This window comes from Planococcus citri, chromosome 3, assembly GCF_950023065.1.
Source record: "Planococcus citri chromosome 3, ihPlaCitr1.1, whole genome shotgun sequence".
Taxonomy (NCBI): Eukaryota; Metazoa; Arthropoda; class Insecta; order Hemiptera; family Pseudococcidae; genus Planococcus; species Planococcus citri.
In genome coordinates, this window is record NC_088679.1 from 46,945,344 (window position 1) to 46,960,428 (window position 15,085).

At 34.5% G+C, this 15,085-nt stretch overlaps 2 protein-coding genes across 2 annotated transcripts in view; one reads left to right on the forward strand and one right to left on the reverse strand.

Annotated features, from left to right (window-relative positions):
- LOC135840076 (cuticle protein 8-like) overlaps positions 1-15,085 on the reverse strand; it is a 129,907-nt gene that overhangs the window by 13,456 nt on the left and 101,366 nt on the right. The window contains exon 3 of the mRNA XM_065356411.1: positions 8,197-8,381. Coding sequence (XP_065212483.1) covers positions 8,197-8,367 — 171 coding nt within the window. The 5' untranslated portion in view covers positions 8,368-8,381. The remainder of the gene's footprint in view (positions 1-8,196; positions 8,382-15,085) is intronic.
- LOC135840074 (cuticle protein 8-like) lies at positions 3,564-14,679 on the forward strand. The gene is made up of 3 exons (XM_065356408.1): positions 3,564-3,676; positions 7,618-7,794; positions 13,584-14,679. The coding sequence occupies exons 1-3, from the start codon at positions 3,662-3,664 to the stop codon at positions 14,112-14,114; spliced, it is 723 nt and encodes a 240-aa protein (XP_065212480.1). The 5' UTR covers positions 3,564-3,661; the 3' UTR covers positions 14,115-14,679.

Consider the following 15,085-nt stretch of genomic DNA (forward strand, 5'->3'; position numbering starts at 1 on the left):
AATTGAGAAATGAGTGTAATCGATAACTGAACGAACGAAAGATTCCATTGCAATTTTCAAACCCGAAATAAAATGCAGACGTTTAAATTTTTACAGCGAGTGAAAATTGTGAGAAAATTATTTGATTGATGAATCTTTTAGAGCCGATACCTACTACTGCAAAGCGAAAAAGAAATATGATCACCCCTCCCCCCTCCATACTTAAATACAAATTTCACGTCGCTCACTCCAGCTAACTTCGGTTCATTCTGTAAGGAATTTTTCACCTCTAGGAATTAATATTTCACAACTGGCAAAACCGGGTCCGAATCTTTTTGCACAGTTTGAAAGAAAGTGAAAAGGCTACCATTAACCATGATTTGCTCTCGAAAATTTTCAAAGTCGAACGTTAAACTTTTCTATTAACATTAACAGTTTATCTTTTAAAAATTCAACACAAGAATGTGCCTACTCCTAAATTTTTTGTCAGACAGGAGTTTTGCAAATTGTTTAAATTTTACTTCATTTTCATGGGTAAGAAGCTAAGAACCCAGCAATATTGGGCTAAAAAAAATTCAATAGCTCGGAGTCAATGGGTCGACATCATCTATACTTATACATCGACTGTTAGGCTGAAAATTTGAAATTGAATACATCATTTTTTCATGGAGTACCTAGTGCCAAACTAAGGGGGGGGGGTCCACACAAAAACCTGAAAATTTTTTCCCCACGAAGTAGGTTTAAATATGTAAAATAAAAGGTCATTCGAGTCTACATGTTTGAGGAGGAGAGAAGAGAGTTCCAGAAAAAAAACTCAAATAATCTTCCCCAGATTTTATTTATTGAACATAAAAAAAGTGAACATTCAAACTAAAAAATTAGTTTGAAGGAAATCAAATCGCGTTTCCTTGACCTATTTTACAACACATTTTACAAAAAATTCCATTCAACGAATCACGAGTGTGTTTTCAGTCAATTTAAAAATGATTACTCGTTCGTGGGAAAGCGAAATTATCAAATAAATATTTGAAAAAAACGCAAGTTTTCAAACTTGGATTATTCTTTTTTCTCATCATCTTCTTCAAATTTGTCCTTTAGAGTTAAATTCCAATGTATTCGAACAAATGGGGTATTTTGCGTTCTCGCCCAAATCAAGTGGGAAAAATCCATACCGTATAAATAAAGAAAAAAAAACTACCCCAATACAAGTTTACAGTAGGTATTGACACGAAAGACTGTCAGCAACGGTAGGGCTCCGTGTGGCCAGCCCCGACCATGTGGGGGTGGGGGTCGAAAATAGTGCCAATCGTTTGTGCTTCGTTTGTGCACGTTTGTGCACTAATTACTTTCGTTTGTGCTCACCCCCTTCATGGCGTATTTAAAGGGAGCCTTGGTCGGGGCTGGGGACACGCAGTCCCGACCATGAGGGGGAGGGGGTTGAAATTAGTGTCAATCGTTTGTGCTTCGTTTGTGCACGTTTGTGCACCAATTGGTTTCGTTTGTGCTTGCTCCCCTACAAAGTGGAAATGGTCGGGGCTGGGGACACGCAGCCCCGACCATGAGGGGGAGGGAGTCGAAAATAGTGCCAATCGTTTGTGCTTCGTTTGTGCACGTTTGTGCACCAATTGGTTTCGTTTGTGCTCGCTCCCCTACAAAGTTGAAATGGTCGGGGCTGGGGACATGCTAATAGGGGGAGCCCATAGGAAGGGCTTTAGAGGAATGAAAACCATACACATCGTTTGTGCTTTTGATGCTGAGGATTGTGCACTCATCAAATTGACCCATTGCGTTCGTTTTGTTATACTTGTAATTAAAAGCGTAAATTATTCTTGGTCGGGGCTGGGGACACGCATCCCCGACCATGAGGGGGAGAGGGTCGAAAATAGTGCAAATCGTTTGTGCTTCGTTTGTGCACGTTTGTGCACCAATTGGTTTCGTCTGTGCTCACTCCCCTACAAAGTTGAAATGGAAGGGGGCTGGAGACACGGGGGTGAAATGGGAATTTTGAGAAAAATAACCATCAATGAGTAGGGTATCGTTTCCATATGATTCGATACCGCTGAGCACGAATATGAGCTCAGATGTTCTGCTACACTTGCCTACCCCTCTGCAGAGCCCCTCAGCGTATACCTAGGTATGTGTTTAACAAAATACATGCTTTGGTATTCCAGGAGATCAGTACAGAAGTAAATTTTTGATCACTTTGCAAATGGTACAAAAATTGAAAAAAAAAACAATCTTCCAAAGAAAAAAATTCGTGGAACTATATAAACCAAATTCAATGCAATCCTTCATTACGAGCACAAAGTCCCTCCTCAAAGAGAACTTATTTTTAATACCCTATCCTGATTTTTTTGCATCGGTCCCCACCCACCCAACCTGTTTTTGGATAAAATGACCCGATTGTATTTTCATGTTTTCTGTCCACCTGGGCAATTGCCATCAAAATCCAAGAACAGTTTTCTGATTCTACTCATTTACTGAGTGGCTAGAAACTTCCAAATATGTAGCTTCTTTTTGAGTTAATTAGTGGTTTGAAAATTTTGTCTTCTGAAACCAACATCATCAAAATAACTATTTTAAAAATCGTGAAAATAGAGGGAGGCTGAGGTGCTCTGGAGAGGACTAGGTGATTGTAGAAGAAAATCTGAAGTCATATTCGTGATCGGCGGTATCGAATCATGTAACGACAACAATGTCATCAAAATAACTTTATTTCGAAAATTGTGAAAATTGAGGAGGGCTTAGGGGCTCTGGAGAGGGGTAGGCAAGTGTAGCAGAACATCTGAGGTCATATTCGTGCTCAGCGGTATCGAATAATATGGAAACGATACACCCTACTCATTGATGGTTATTTTTCTCAAAATTCCCATTTCACCCCCGTGTCTCCAGCCCCCTTCCATTTCAACTTTGTAGGGGAGTGAGCACAAACGAAACCAATTGGTGCACAAACGTGCACAAACGAAGCACAAACGATTGGCACTATTTTCGACCCCCTCCCCCTCGTGGTCGGGGCTGCGTGTCCCCAGCCCCGACCATTTCCACTTTGTAGGGGAGCAAGCACAAACGAAACCAATTGGTGCACAAACGTGCACAAACGAAGCACAAACGATTGCCACTAATTTCAACCCCCTCCCCCTCATGGTCGGGGCTGCGTGTCCCCAGCCCCGACCAAGGCTCCCTTCAAATACGCCATGAAGGGGGTGAGCACAAACGAAAGTAATTAGTGCACAAACGTGCACAAACGAAGCACAAACGATTGGCACTATTTTCGACCCCCACCCCCAAATGGTCGGGGCTGGCCACACGGAGCTCAGCAACGGTAGTTCACCCAGCGTGTAAAAGGCAATTAATTGACATGACAGTGATCATCACCTAATTACATTGACCGTCGAACTGCTTCGCATGATTTTACATATTTACTTTCTCCTCAACAACGTATCTGCCTATACGCCGCATTCTTGCCCATTCGACGATTTTCGTCATTTTCCATCACCCAAACAGATCTCCCCATTTTTCCGCTCCCGATGCGATGTCTACGCTACTTGAGCGAATAACAAAACAACACTTTCTTATGCAAAATCATTTATTCATGTTTTGATCCTAGTCAAGGTAACTTTTGATACGCCAATAATATTTCACATATGTTGTATTCTCGCGCAATTTCCGGTACCAACGAAAAATGTTCGTAATAAAAGTAAGTGTATTATTTTCTTTCGCCTATCTACTTAGTGAATGTTTTATTAAAAATGCTACTTTGTAAATACCTAACTGCAAACGTCTCTTCTATACGAGGTTTGTCTGCCAGTCAACACGCCACTATACTTACCTACTCGTCTAATATGCCATGTATCTGTTTAAAATTTTCAAATAAACGCGTTAACTTTGTATCCCCTAATGAAATAATTGAGAGATTGATGTAGTAAGAAAATCTCATTAAAATTTCATTTCCGGTATTACCTACACCAGCCAAAGGGTAGATTTGCTATAATAACGAGTAGGTAGACGCCGTACCTATAAAATTCTTTATACTGTGCAACTTTTATACTACCAAAGTAATTCGCAAAGTACAGCTTTCTAAACTACAGCAATTGCATTATTTAATATCGCGCGTTAAAGTTTTTTTTATCAATTACGAATGTAACTACTATAACTACTAGTAAAACATGTTTTTTGCATATCGTTTCTTTCCAACATTCTTAATTAGGTAGCCTTGCCTTTTCGTGTTAAACTTTGGCGGAAAATGTAAAACACCTAATACAAAAATCACGAATTATTCGGTAAAATGTGAGGTTTAGAAGATCTTCCGTAAGATTTTGAAAAAATAAATTCGCTTAAATGCTTCGCAAGTATTATATTCAATCATTCATTATCATTGATTCGCCAAATCAGTGATCTTCGCGGAAAATGATTTTACACGTGTTTTCTTTTTCTCAATTAAAATGAAAGTTGAAAGTATTTGCGGTCCAATTTTTATTAAAAACGTAATTTTTACTCGAAAAGTACCTACTTGAAACGTTTTGTTTCACCGACCAAACTGAATTAAAAATATCTGTTGAATAATTGAAGTAAAAAAGAAGGGATTAAGAAAATAACCTTGTTTTATAATTTAAAAAAAAAGGACTCGTAGCCTTCCGTTTGCTATGTAACCATCGTGTTCTTAACTTAGAAAATTATGTTCTACTCCAAAAAATAAACTCGTTTTTTTTTTCATTTAAAAGTACTCGTATGTATGTACATGTAGGTACATCTGTAGGTGCACTAAATTTTGGATGTTCGTGCATAAAACCGATTCCCATGAACAGGTATCCACTTCAACTTGTTGTGGCAGAATAACAAATGATTCAATTCTTCTGGCACCTTGAATTTAGTTTGTTCGTTTTTTTCTCCTTGTTGATTTTAAAAATTGAAATTGAATACCGTACGGGTTGTTTACAAGAAGCAGCCGAGGAGTTTTCAAAATGAATGTCACAAAGTCCAGAAATAGTGTTTTCGGGGACCACAGAGGAATAATCACATTAGGTGTGCTTAGTTCTAAATCGAATCTTTCTTAAAACCGTCTCTCCTTTACTAAACTGTTATTGTTTTTGTTATTTTCATCATAAAAACACTACCGGTTGAAAAAAAAAAATTAAATAATATTTTTTGAATGTTGGTAGTGTTGGCACGAGCAAATTCTCTCAAAATAAAAAAACATCACCTTTTTTGAAGTTTTCTAGCAAAATTTTCTGTGAACTGACGAATGTTTTTCTTGAATTTTCGAATAAAATTTCAAGATAGAATTCAGATTGAGAGTATTTCCAACATTCCTTACTTCAACTGATCATTTTTTAGGTGTTTTACTCTTTTTCTAGCGCGCATGCGCGCAAGCAGAATGAAAATGCACGAATTTTGCCAACACTAAAAAATGTTGGTTTTAATGATTTTGTGATCAGACGTCAGAATAAGGCAACATTTTGAAAATTCACAATGTGTGAGTAAGCGTAGTTCACCGCCAAACTTTTGAGCCACTTTCTAGCCGAACTACACCCTACAGCCTGCAACATGTAGTCAAATTGAGCCAGCTAAAGCAATTCCACTATGTTGGAGAAGTGAACTTTTATCGTTATCAATTCAGAGGGGGATGATTTTTGGGATGGAGGAAGTTTCCTGCCGAAATACATTAACATTCGCATCTACACATACCAGGTACCGGTTTGCACTCTATGTCAACAGCATTTTTGATCATTTTTTTTACCAGCTTTTGAGGTCCCATATAGCATTTGGAGCATTTTTTGAAGAATTAGGTCTCTTGAGAAGGTGATAATTTATTTAATAGGAATGAAAGTTTTAAGCTGTTTTAGAAAATTTAAAACTTTGAAGGTGGGCCTTTAATTTCTCGCTTGGGCAGCTGACGTTTTTTTTGGAAGCCACCATACAGGTTATCTCTCCTCTACTCAACTGTTATTAAAATGATATTTTTTGAATGTTGGTAGTGTTGGCACGAGCAAATATGCTCAAGGCGCGCCAAGCCAAACATGAGAAATTCTCTCAAAATAAGAAAAAATAACTTTTTTTGCAGTTTTCTAGCAAAATTTTCTGTGAACTGACAACGTTAGAAAAATTGATTTTTAATCTATTAAAAGTATTCAATAGTTTGTTATCAATTCTCGTAGGTAACTCAGTAAGTAAGTAAGTATACTTACCTAATAAAATAGATACATTCTTGGATTGGATGTAGGTAAGCATTTTTAAAATTTTAAAATCGTCTTGATTTGATTTTTAAAAAAACTTGAATTTTTATATTTTTTTCATTTTTTAAAAACTATGTGATCAGGAATTTCTAAAATTGCCAACTTTCACGAGATTGAATTTATCTCTATCAGCTATCACTTGTTATTTATCCTCCTTTGATATACAGATTTTACCAGGTAAGCCACCTGTATTTTGAAATTATAGGATGGCCGACAAAAGTACGATTTGTCAACACAAATCTGCATACTTACATCTCACAACAGATAAATAATGCATTGATCGGTTCCAACTTTTTACTGATTTGTCGTAAATTTTTGATAGCTTTACTCGACATTTTAAGCATAAAAAAACGATGCAAATTGTTCGAGGCGGTGGAAAATTCGAATAAAAATGCAATTATCCTTCTTCGACTCTTGAATATCAGTTAGGTACGAGTAAAAAACCACTTGGCTACATTATTTAAAAATAAAAGTCTCCAAAAAAGATTTAAAAAGAACACCTGTACTCGAATCCAAAAAAAAATCCTCGCTATAACTTGATAATAGTAAGGATATCTAATTATCTTTGTAATTTTAAATAGTCTGTATTTGCTTACCACGTCCCACAATGAGAAATAATGAAAAGCAAATAATTGCTTAGCGAAGGTATAGGCTACGAATTTTTTCGAAACTCAAATCCAATAATCTGTTACAAATTATAATTCAAAAATTATTAAACGTTGAACTTGTATCTCGTTTCGTACATTAGGTAGCCTAACGTATGCTTTCATAAACTCAAAATTTTCTATTTCAACAGCGATTTTTGAAAAATAATTAATTTTTTAATTCTTCAACAGATGAATCGAATGCCTTCTATGTTTACAAAGGCAGCAACTCAAAATCATTAATATTTCTCGTTAAGCACTTATTCCGACAAGAACTCGTACTACCCATCCTATAAAAGTATTTTAAACAAATTTTTTTTAACTTACAGAAAGTAAAAAAGTGATATCAAACGAATTTGAAAGTTGAAAAAATATTTAAGCGGCATCGTCTTTCATTTTGAAACTTCAAACATTTCTTGAAAGCTCTTAATTGAGGAGTAGGAGTTATTTTAATTTTCTACAGTTACAACTCCGAATGTTTAGAGTTTGAAAATACCAGTAGGTAATATTAAGCTAATTCAAATTAATTCTTAATTAATCAGCAAAAAACAAAATTGAAATAAGTATATAGGTATACATAAATTTTTAAAAGGATAGGAAGTTTTAAAACTGTTCAATTAGTTTGTAAGTACGTTAACACCTAATTACGTACCTACCAATAAATTTTAAAAAAATAATACAATATGTAGGTAAGGTAGGTATGATATGCAAGTCACCATAATTCAACGTACCTAACTTGATATTTTGCTCAATAATTTCAGATACTTTTTGCAACGGCTTCATTACTTCCATTTTCAAATGCCATAATGGTGGATTCGTATTATTCGCCATCACAAAATAAAGAACAAATGCGTGCATTTCAACCAACCAATGCACAAAGACCTCAAGACTATCCAGCCAAGGACACTTATCACAGTAAAGAAACAGACGAACATTACGTAAGTCGAAGTACCTACATTATCAACATTTTCCTTGCGCTAATTCCACAGGGAATAAACTCAATCACAACTTTTATTTCAAACAGTCAGAAGCCCATCATGAAAATAGAAAAAATTAAGTTTACCGAGATGTGTCTTTCGTCTCACTTAAGAAAGCATGCACAATTTTGTTAAGTATTCATTTCGCTAAATAGTGAGAATATCGCATGGAAAAACTTTCCCGAGAAAATTTTTTAAATCAAAGTTTCGTTTCATTTTTAGTGATTCTTTTACTAATTATACACCTACATCGTGGAAAAAAGTTTCCAAATTAAATTTTCATTCTTACACGAATTTTCACACGAAGCTATACAAAAATTATATTGTTTTTTTTTGTATGTACTTGGAGAAGAAATTACTTACCGTAGTTGCAAGTCTTCCATTTCTGTTCTTCTGCTGGGCATAAATACAAGTAGGTAATCGAGATTTTTCATTCGTCGCGTCGCTCGTTTGTCTGAGCCTAGTTTTGGGTAAAAATTTATTTTCCACTTCCGTTGGACTTCGTAGCAATCTCGTAGATTCCACAGAAAACATCCATTACTCCATACCTAAAAAAATTCCAAGATAATTATTTTATGAACAAATACGAGTATTTCAATACCTACATACGTAAAATTTTATCCGATTGTCTGCAACGTGACCGATGGAATCAGATGAAAAAATGGCCTGGTTTAATCTGACTTCACGTATAATTTTACGTGAGCATTATCATAACCATACTATTGGATGATTTTAATGAGAGCAGATGCAATTCAATAAAAATATTTTTTCATCGCGATTCTATATCCAGTAGGTATTTTTTCAACTCCAGCAACGTTACAAAGATTCGGGGATTGAGAATTTCCAGTTGAAAAGTCGAAACCACCATAAAGTGTATCTGGGCGCTGGGACATCTTTCTGATGAACATAATCAATTTTAACCCTCCAGGTCATTGTTCGAAGAAGGGTCTATCAATGACACAAAATCAAAAACTCATTTTAAAAAACACAAACGTCCACTTTTACCGACTTTGCCGTGAAACGGAAAAGTAAGGTATTGTATTTGTCATGATGGTTGAGGATTTGGGTGGGGGTGGATTTTCTTGACGTTTTGGAGTGTGCTGATCACGATAAGACATATGGCGCAAAACGAGATAAGTTTACATATATATTTATTTATATATTTATTTATTTATATATATATCAATTTATGTATAAATTTGTGTCACGCTGAACTAAAAAGCTCCGAACTTTAAGTCGAAACTGATGATGGCAAAATATTGCTTTGATACTGAACTAGAGAAATTTTTAATTTGGTCGAAATCGATTCAGCCGTTTACGAGATATGAACGTTTAAGTGTGTTTCAACGTTATGGATAAGCAGAAATTTGTGTAAACCCTTATATCTCGCAAACGGCTCACCCCCAACAAACAGATGGGGTGGTTAGGTGTGTAGGTTGCAGATTGGTGCGCCGGAGGTCGGGTTTTCGAATCCCGCGCGAGTCAAGAGGAGAAAATTTTTTGTTGATTTTTTTGTTAATGTTTTTGTTATTTTTATCCATCCAAAATTTTTTTGCCATAAAAAATCAAAATTTTTCAAAAATTTCTAGTGTAATTTTTGTTTCAACAAAAAACATTAAGTTTTTGGTGAATTGGTAAATTTTGGTAAATTGGTAAATTTTGGTAAATAGCTAATTTTTGGTAAATTCGTAAATGTTGGTAAATTGGTAAATGTTGGTAAATTGGTAAATGTTGGTAAATTGGTAAATTTTGGTAAATTGGTAAATTTTGGTAAATAGGTAAATTTCAGTAAATCGGTAAATTTCGGTAAATTGGTAAATTTTGGTAAATTGGTAAATTTTGGTAAATTGGTAAATTTTGGTAAATTGGTAAATTTTGGTAAATAGCTAAATTTTGGTAAATTGGTAAATTTTGGTAAATTGGTAAATTTCAGTATTTGTTTTGTAAATTACACGCCTCAAATTGTTTATAAAACCAATTGTTTAATTGTTTGTTTATTTTCCTGTATAACAGAGCAAAGTCGGTTAATCTTGCCTACTGCGCAAGATGTTTTTTCGTAGTTGGAAATGTTGAAAAGTCAAAATGCTCGGACAGCTCAAATTTAAGCCTCCTAGGTATGTTAGAATCCATTTGAAGGAGTCGAGTGAGAAACCAGGTTTTTCAAAGTCATTAAAAACACACACACAAAATACTCGTCACAAATTTTTATTCAAATTTTCAGAACGCTGATTTTTGAGAATGTTGTAGATACCTACAACTTTTCACATTTTTTCGATTGGTTTCTATGATGAATTTATTCCTCTGCACCATACCTAAAACCTTTTCAGTATCCACACACTAGCATTACCTATTGAGACAATTGTTTGAATGCGCAAACATTTACATTCGTCTATAGAATTCTATACAGACGACCTGTGAAAAATTCGACCGAAGTGCAACGTTGTGATTTTTTTCATATTCCAAGGGGTACTGATCGAGATCAGTGGGTCGTAGGTTAGTTATAAACGAATGTGTTTTCTTTCTATGAACTGAGGGTGGCCCATATTCCCTCAAATTACAATATTACGTTTGTTTTTACAAAGAAAAGGAGTCAATTACCTTATAATATGGGACCATAAGAGCGCAAAGAAGAAATGAGAAAAAGCAATCGATAATGAGATGAATGTTTTGTCGCAACAAATACCTACTAGCAGAACAATAATCTGTCAATTATCGTGCAACAATCTCTTCAAAGGGCTAACGTAAAATAACCTCACACATACGAAGGCATATTTTGTGACCCGAACAATCAACATGTTATTAAATAAATTGACCTAATAGCGATTATGCGAAGCCTCTTTTAACCATTATACTTATAGGTCTTCGAATTAGATCACACGTACACGATACGCTTATTACGGGCGCCGAATTTTTACATAACTAATGCCGATCATTTTTCCAAGCAGTAGTCTATCGCGCTTATTAACAATGGCACCTTCGATGTAAAGATGAATGAATATTACATAACATATCATAAGCGAACACGATTAAAATATCAAAATTTCATTAATAACGGCAGCGTTTATTTTCAATTTTCGATTAAATCTCACAACGCCGAGGTAATCTGCCAATGTAAATATTACGCAAAATTTGAACACTTAATAATTCAATATGTTTTTATAATTCACGCGGCTCATTTTCACGTGTTAATTTCTGCGTATGTTTGAACGATATCGTTGTTACATAGAAGAACGCGTCGAATAAACGCCTTATAAAATACAACCTGCTACATAGAAAATCCATCGTTAGGCGTCTCACGATCGGTGTACTTGACCTAGACAGAAGAGGAAACATCTTCGGTATGTCTGGAAACATCCTTCGGAACATCTATTATATTACGAACATGTTTCGCGTAATCTTTCTTAATAATTACTTAAGCGTGTAACAAAAAATACGTACATGCGTTGATTAGGATCATAACAACCAATATACAGCTACGTTTTAGCATAGCTTTTTCTCATACTTATGTCCTATACACTTGAAAACTCAAGTGGAAAGTGTTAAATCACAATTTGCGGTTTTAATGGCTGCAATAGATTGTATTAGAGTGGACATATTCGCGTAAATTTTCATCTTGCAGTTCAGCTGAAGCGCAGTAAAAAAATTTCACCTTCCACTAGAAATTTTTTTTACAACTACTCGCCGAAAGGTAGATAACTATTATATACTTTAGGCCAAATAATTTTCTTTATTTGCGTAAGCAATATGCAGGGATAGAAAAGAAGTAACAGGATCATGACATCGATTTATTGAACAAATAACCATAATCGATTATTTATCAATGTTGAATTAACGAGGAGAAAAAAAAACTAAAGATATTATACAACGAATGTACCTTCACGGTATGATTTCGCAATGTTGATATAATGTAAACAATAATTCGATACATTGACTCGAAAACTTGGCAATAATAAGTTATTAAGTATTTGAGGAAGATATTAGCATGAGAGGTTATTTTTTTTTTTGGTTTCAACATTTTTCAAATTTAAATCTTAATAATTATGTTTTTTTTACTCGAAAAAAAAAATGCAAAGAGGCCCGTGCGAAACGAAGACAAAAGCTATCGTTTTTTTTGGAGCGGGATGAAGAGTCCATTTTTTGGCTTCAAAATTTTAGAATTTCAATAACAGGTTTTTAAAAATCTATATTGAAAAGAAAGAAAGGCAAACAGACCCACGAAAAAAGAGGGCAAAATCTCTCAAAAATTCTTGAGTAGAAAAGTAGAAAGTGTATTTTTTCAGTTTATTCTTTGAAATTGAATAACAGATTTTTAGAAAGCCCAATTTGGAAAAAAATACAAAAAGGACTCGAGAGCGAAGCGATGAGGACAGAAGTTCTTGAAAATTTATAATTCTAGAAGTAAATGATTATTTTTTTACTAGAAGTCGATTTTTCTACCTTTGACATTTAAAAAAATGCAAACAGATATTTTCCAAAATAATGAAATTTAAAAATATTTTTTAAGCGTTTTTTTTTGGTGAATTGTAAGTAACACTTGCGAGCCCTCATAAAAACTCTGGCTCGGGGAAAATATTTCATTTCTCCGTCTCTGCGCAAGCCTGACTTTTCGATGTACTTATTACTCTTTTTAAAGTTCAAAAATTCATGGAACTTGTTTTCGAATTGGTTGCCCCATCATTTTCAAGATAGGCAACATGTCCTTCTGAAGTTGTTTTTTTCTGGTAGTCGAATAATTATTCAGTTTTAAATGAAAAGTTTTGAAGGGAGGAGGAGGGGGAATATCAAATTAAGGCTTAATAGCTCAGTCAAAAATAATTCCAATTTTTCTCAACTTCGGTCCAAATTATATTTTTGGATACTTCCGTAGTAAAGAAAAGCAGCTGCGTTTTAATTAAATAAGTCTATCAATTTTTTGAGGATCAAAGAGAGCTAAATACTCGACTTTCTATCTAATTGTGAATAAATCAAATCCACTGTAAGGTGCACACTGCACAGCATAGAAAGCAACATGAAATAGGATAAACTGATGTAATCCCTCACGTTATGTTTGCCCCTTTAAGGCTTGTTACTGTTCGTCATTAGGACAGCAGCACAAATGAAATCATTAGGTACTTGAACACATTTTGTAAAGACGTAGTTTGCTCTCAACAACAACGTAAAAGCAGTTTTTTTTTTATATCCCTGTAATAGAATAGGTACTTACCTATACTTACCTAAGAATTTTTCAGACATCCTAACTAGATCCGCAAACCCAAATTTGTTGACCTTACATCGCCAAAATACCTACTTTTCTTTCAAATATACGAGTAATAACCATCTAAAACCAAAATACGTAATCTCCATTTCAAACGACCAAAAAAAGCATTACCTACTCGACGACAGAGCATCGAAACAGCAACAAAACATTACATGAAAAAGAAAATCGTAATGCAAAAATTATCCCAAATATGTGTGAAAATAAATGAATAGAATTCCACTGGTGATGAACAGCTTTGAAAACGGCTTCGAAAAAATATTCAAACAAAGACATAACTTCTATAAAAAGCGGAATTCGTAATACAAACGACGAAAGCATAACTGAGATGCTTTCTTTGATCTCAGAAATTGAATGAAATAAGCGCCATTTTGATGAAAAAAGCGCACAGCTAATAAAATTACAATTTCTTTACATTTAGTATGGTAACTGGAAGGCTATACATTCGCTAACCGCAAGTTTTGCTAATGTCAATGTTACGTTATTTTCGTTTCAGGTAAAGCCTTTATATAAATACGGATATTCTGTACTGGATCCTTACACTTTAGATGTGAAAAGCCACTGGGAACATCGCGACGGTGATTTTGTAAAAGGAGCTTATAACATGTTGGAGGCAGACGGCTCGATGCGAATAGTAGAATATGTATCGGATAAAGATTCGGGTTTTCGAGCTGTTGTCAAGAAAATACCGCATTATTTGAAAAACGAAAGGGCGAAGGAATCGTTTTCACCTGTACCGAAATCAAACCCTCATGCGGAGCAGTTTTTCCCCATACAAAACCCACCTCCGGCTCAATCATTGCAACCACCACCTGCGCCGTATCAACAATATCAACATAATATTTATGACCAACCACATCCTCAAAATTTACCAGCACAAGATAATTTCATTACACCTTTCGAAGATAGGCCTCTGAATGAAAATTATGTTCAACGCGAAAATTATTATAAACAATATCAAAAAAAAGTTAGAAAAAAACCGGTCAATAAATACAGGCATATAATCACCACCAGACCACAATATTGATGAGATGATGATGTTCGTCACCTTACCAATCGAATTCATATTTTCCATTTAAACTTTTATGTGTGTGGTTTTTTTAAAAAATTTTACGATACATTTTGCGGGCACGTGTTAAATTTTTAATTTGTTCTAGAAAATTTTCAATGTATTTTTAAAAACGTGCAGCTATCAGAATAACTGTACAGTTTTTAAGTCTTTTTTTCATTGTATTGAATTTTAGTTAAAATTCGTAGTACAGAGTAGGTAAGGTACCTACGTAAGTTTAAAAGCCAAGCAGCACTTGAGCGATCTACAGAGGAGCAAGCAGACTTTGGACACGATGCAGTCTCGAACACATGTGCCAGGAACTCGTTAATTTTCTCATCTAGGTCTTTAGTTAAGTACCTATCTAATTGGTGAACAACTGAACACCATTGTGCGAGCCAAAAAATAAGTGTCATTTATACCTACGAATGAATTTTATGAACAATTTATGTCAATGCAACCATGTGAAAATCAATAATAAATATAGTGATGACGTATTTTTAAATTCGGTATCAAAGACCATCTTTTTTTTTTTTTCAAAATATGTTATCTTGAAATTGCGACATATGTAGGTAAAGTAACCATCTAGCATAGGTACCTATACCTAACTACCTATTAAATTAACAATAGTTTAGTCATGAGCATTCTTCGGGAATCCATGGACCCAGTATAGTAACTATACCTACCAACCTAACTAATCATAAAATCATAAAGATACAGGACATTTTGAATGTAATTTTTATAACTCCAAGAAGTAGGTACCTATCTACTTTTCAAAAAATTTGCGTTTTTGCGTATTAAAGGGCTACGGAATTACTGGTAAAATATAAATTAGCGACTACATAATTATACCTCAATGTCAGTCGTAAATCTCAAAAAAATGTATTTTTTGGTGTAGAAAACAGCGAAAACAATAATTTCCATTAGACACTTTTCATCAATTCATTTTT

Excerpts from the sequence above, each read along its gene's own strand:
- LOC135840074 (XM_065356408.1), top strand. Across the intron at positions 7,795-13,583 it reads AAGAAACAGACGAACATTAC|GTAAAGCCTTTATATAAATA; the intron begins GTAAGTCGAAGT and ends TTTTCGTTTCAG.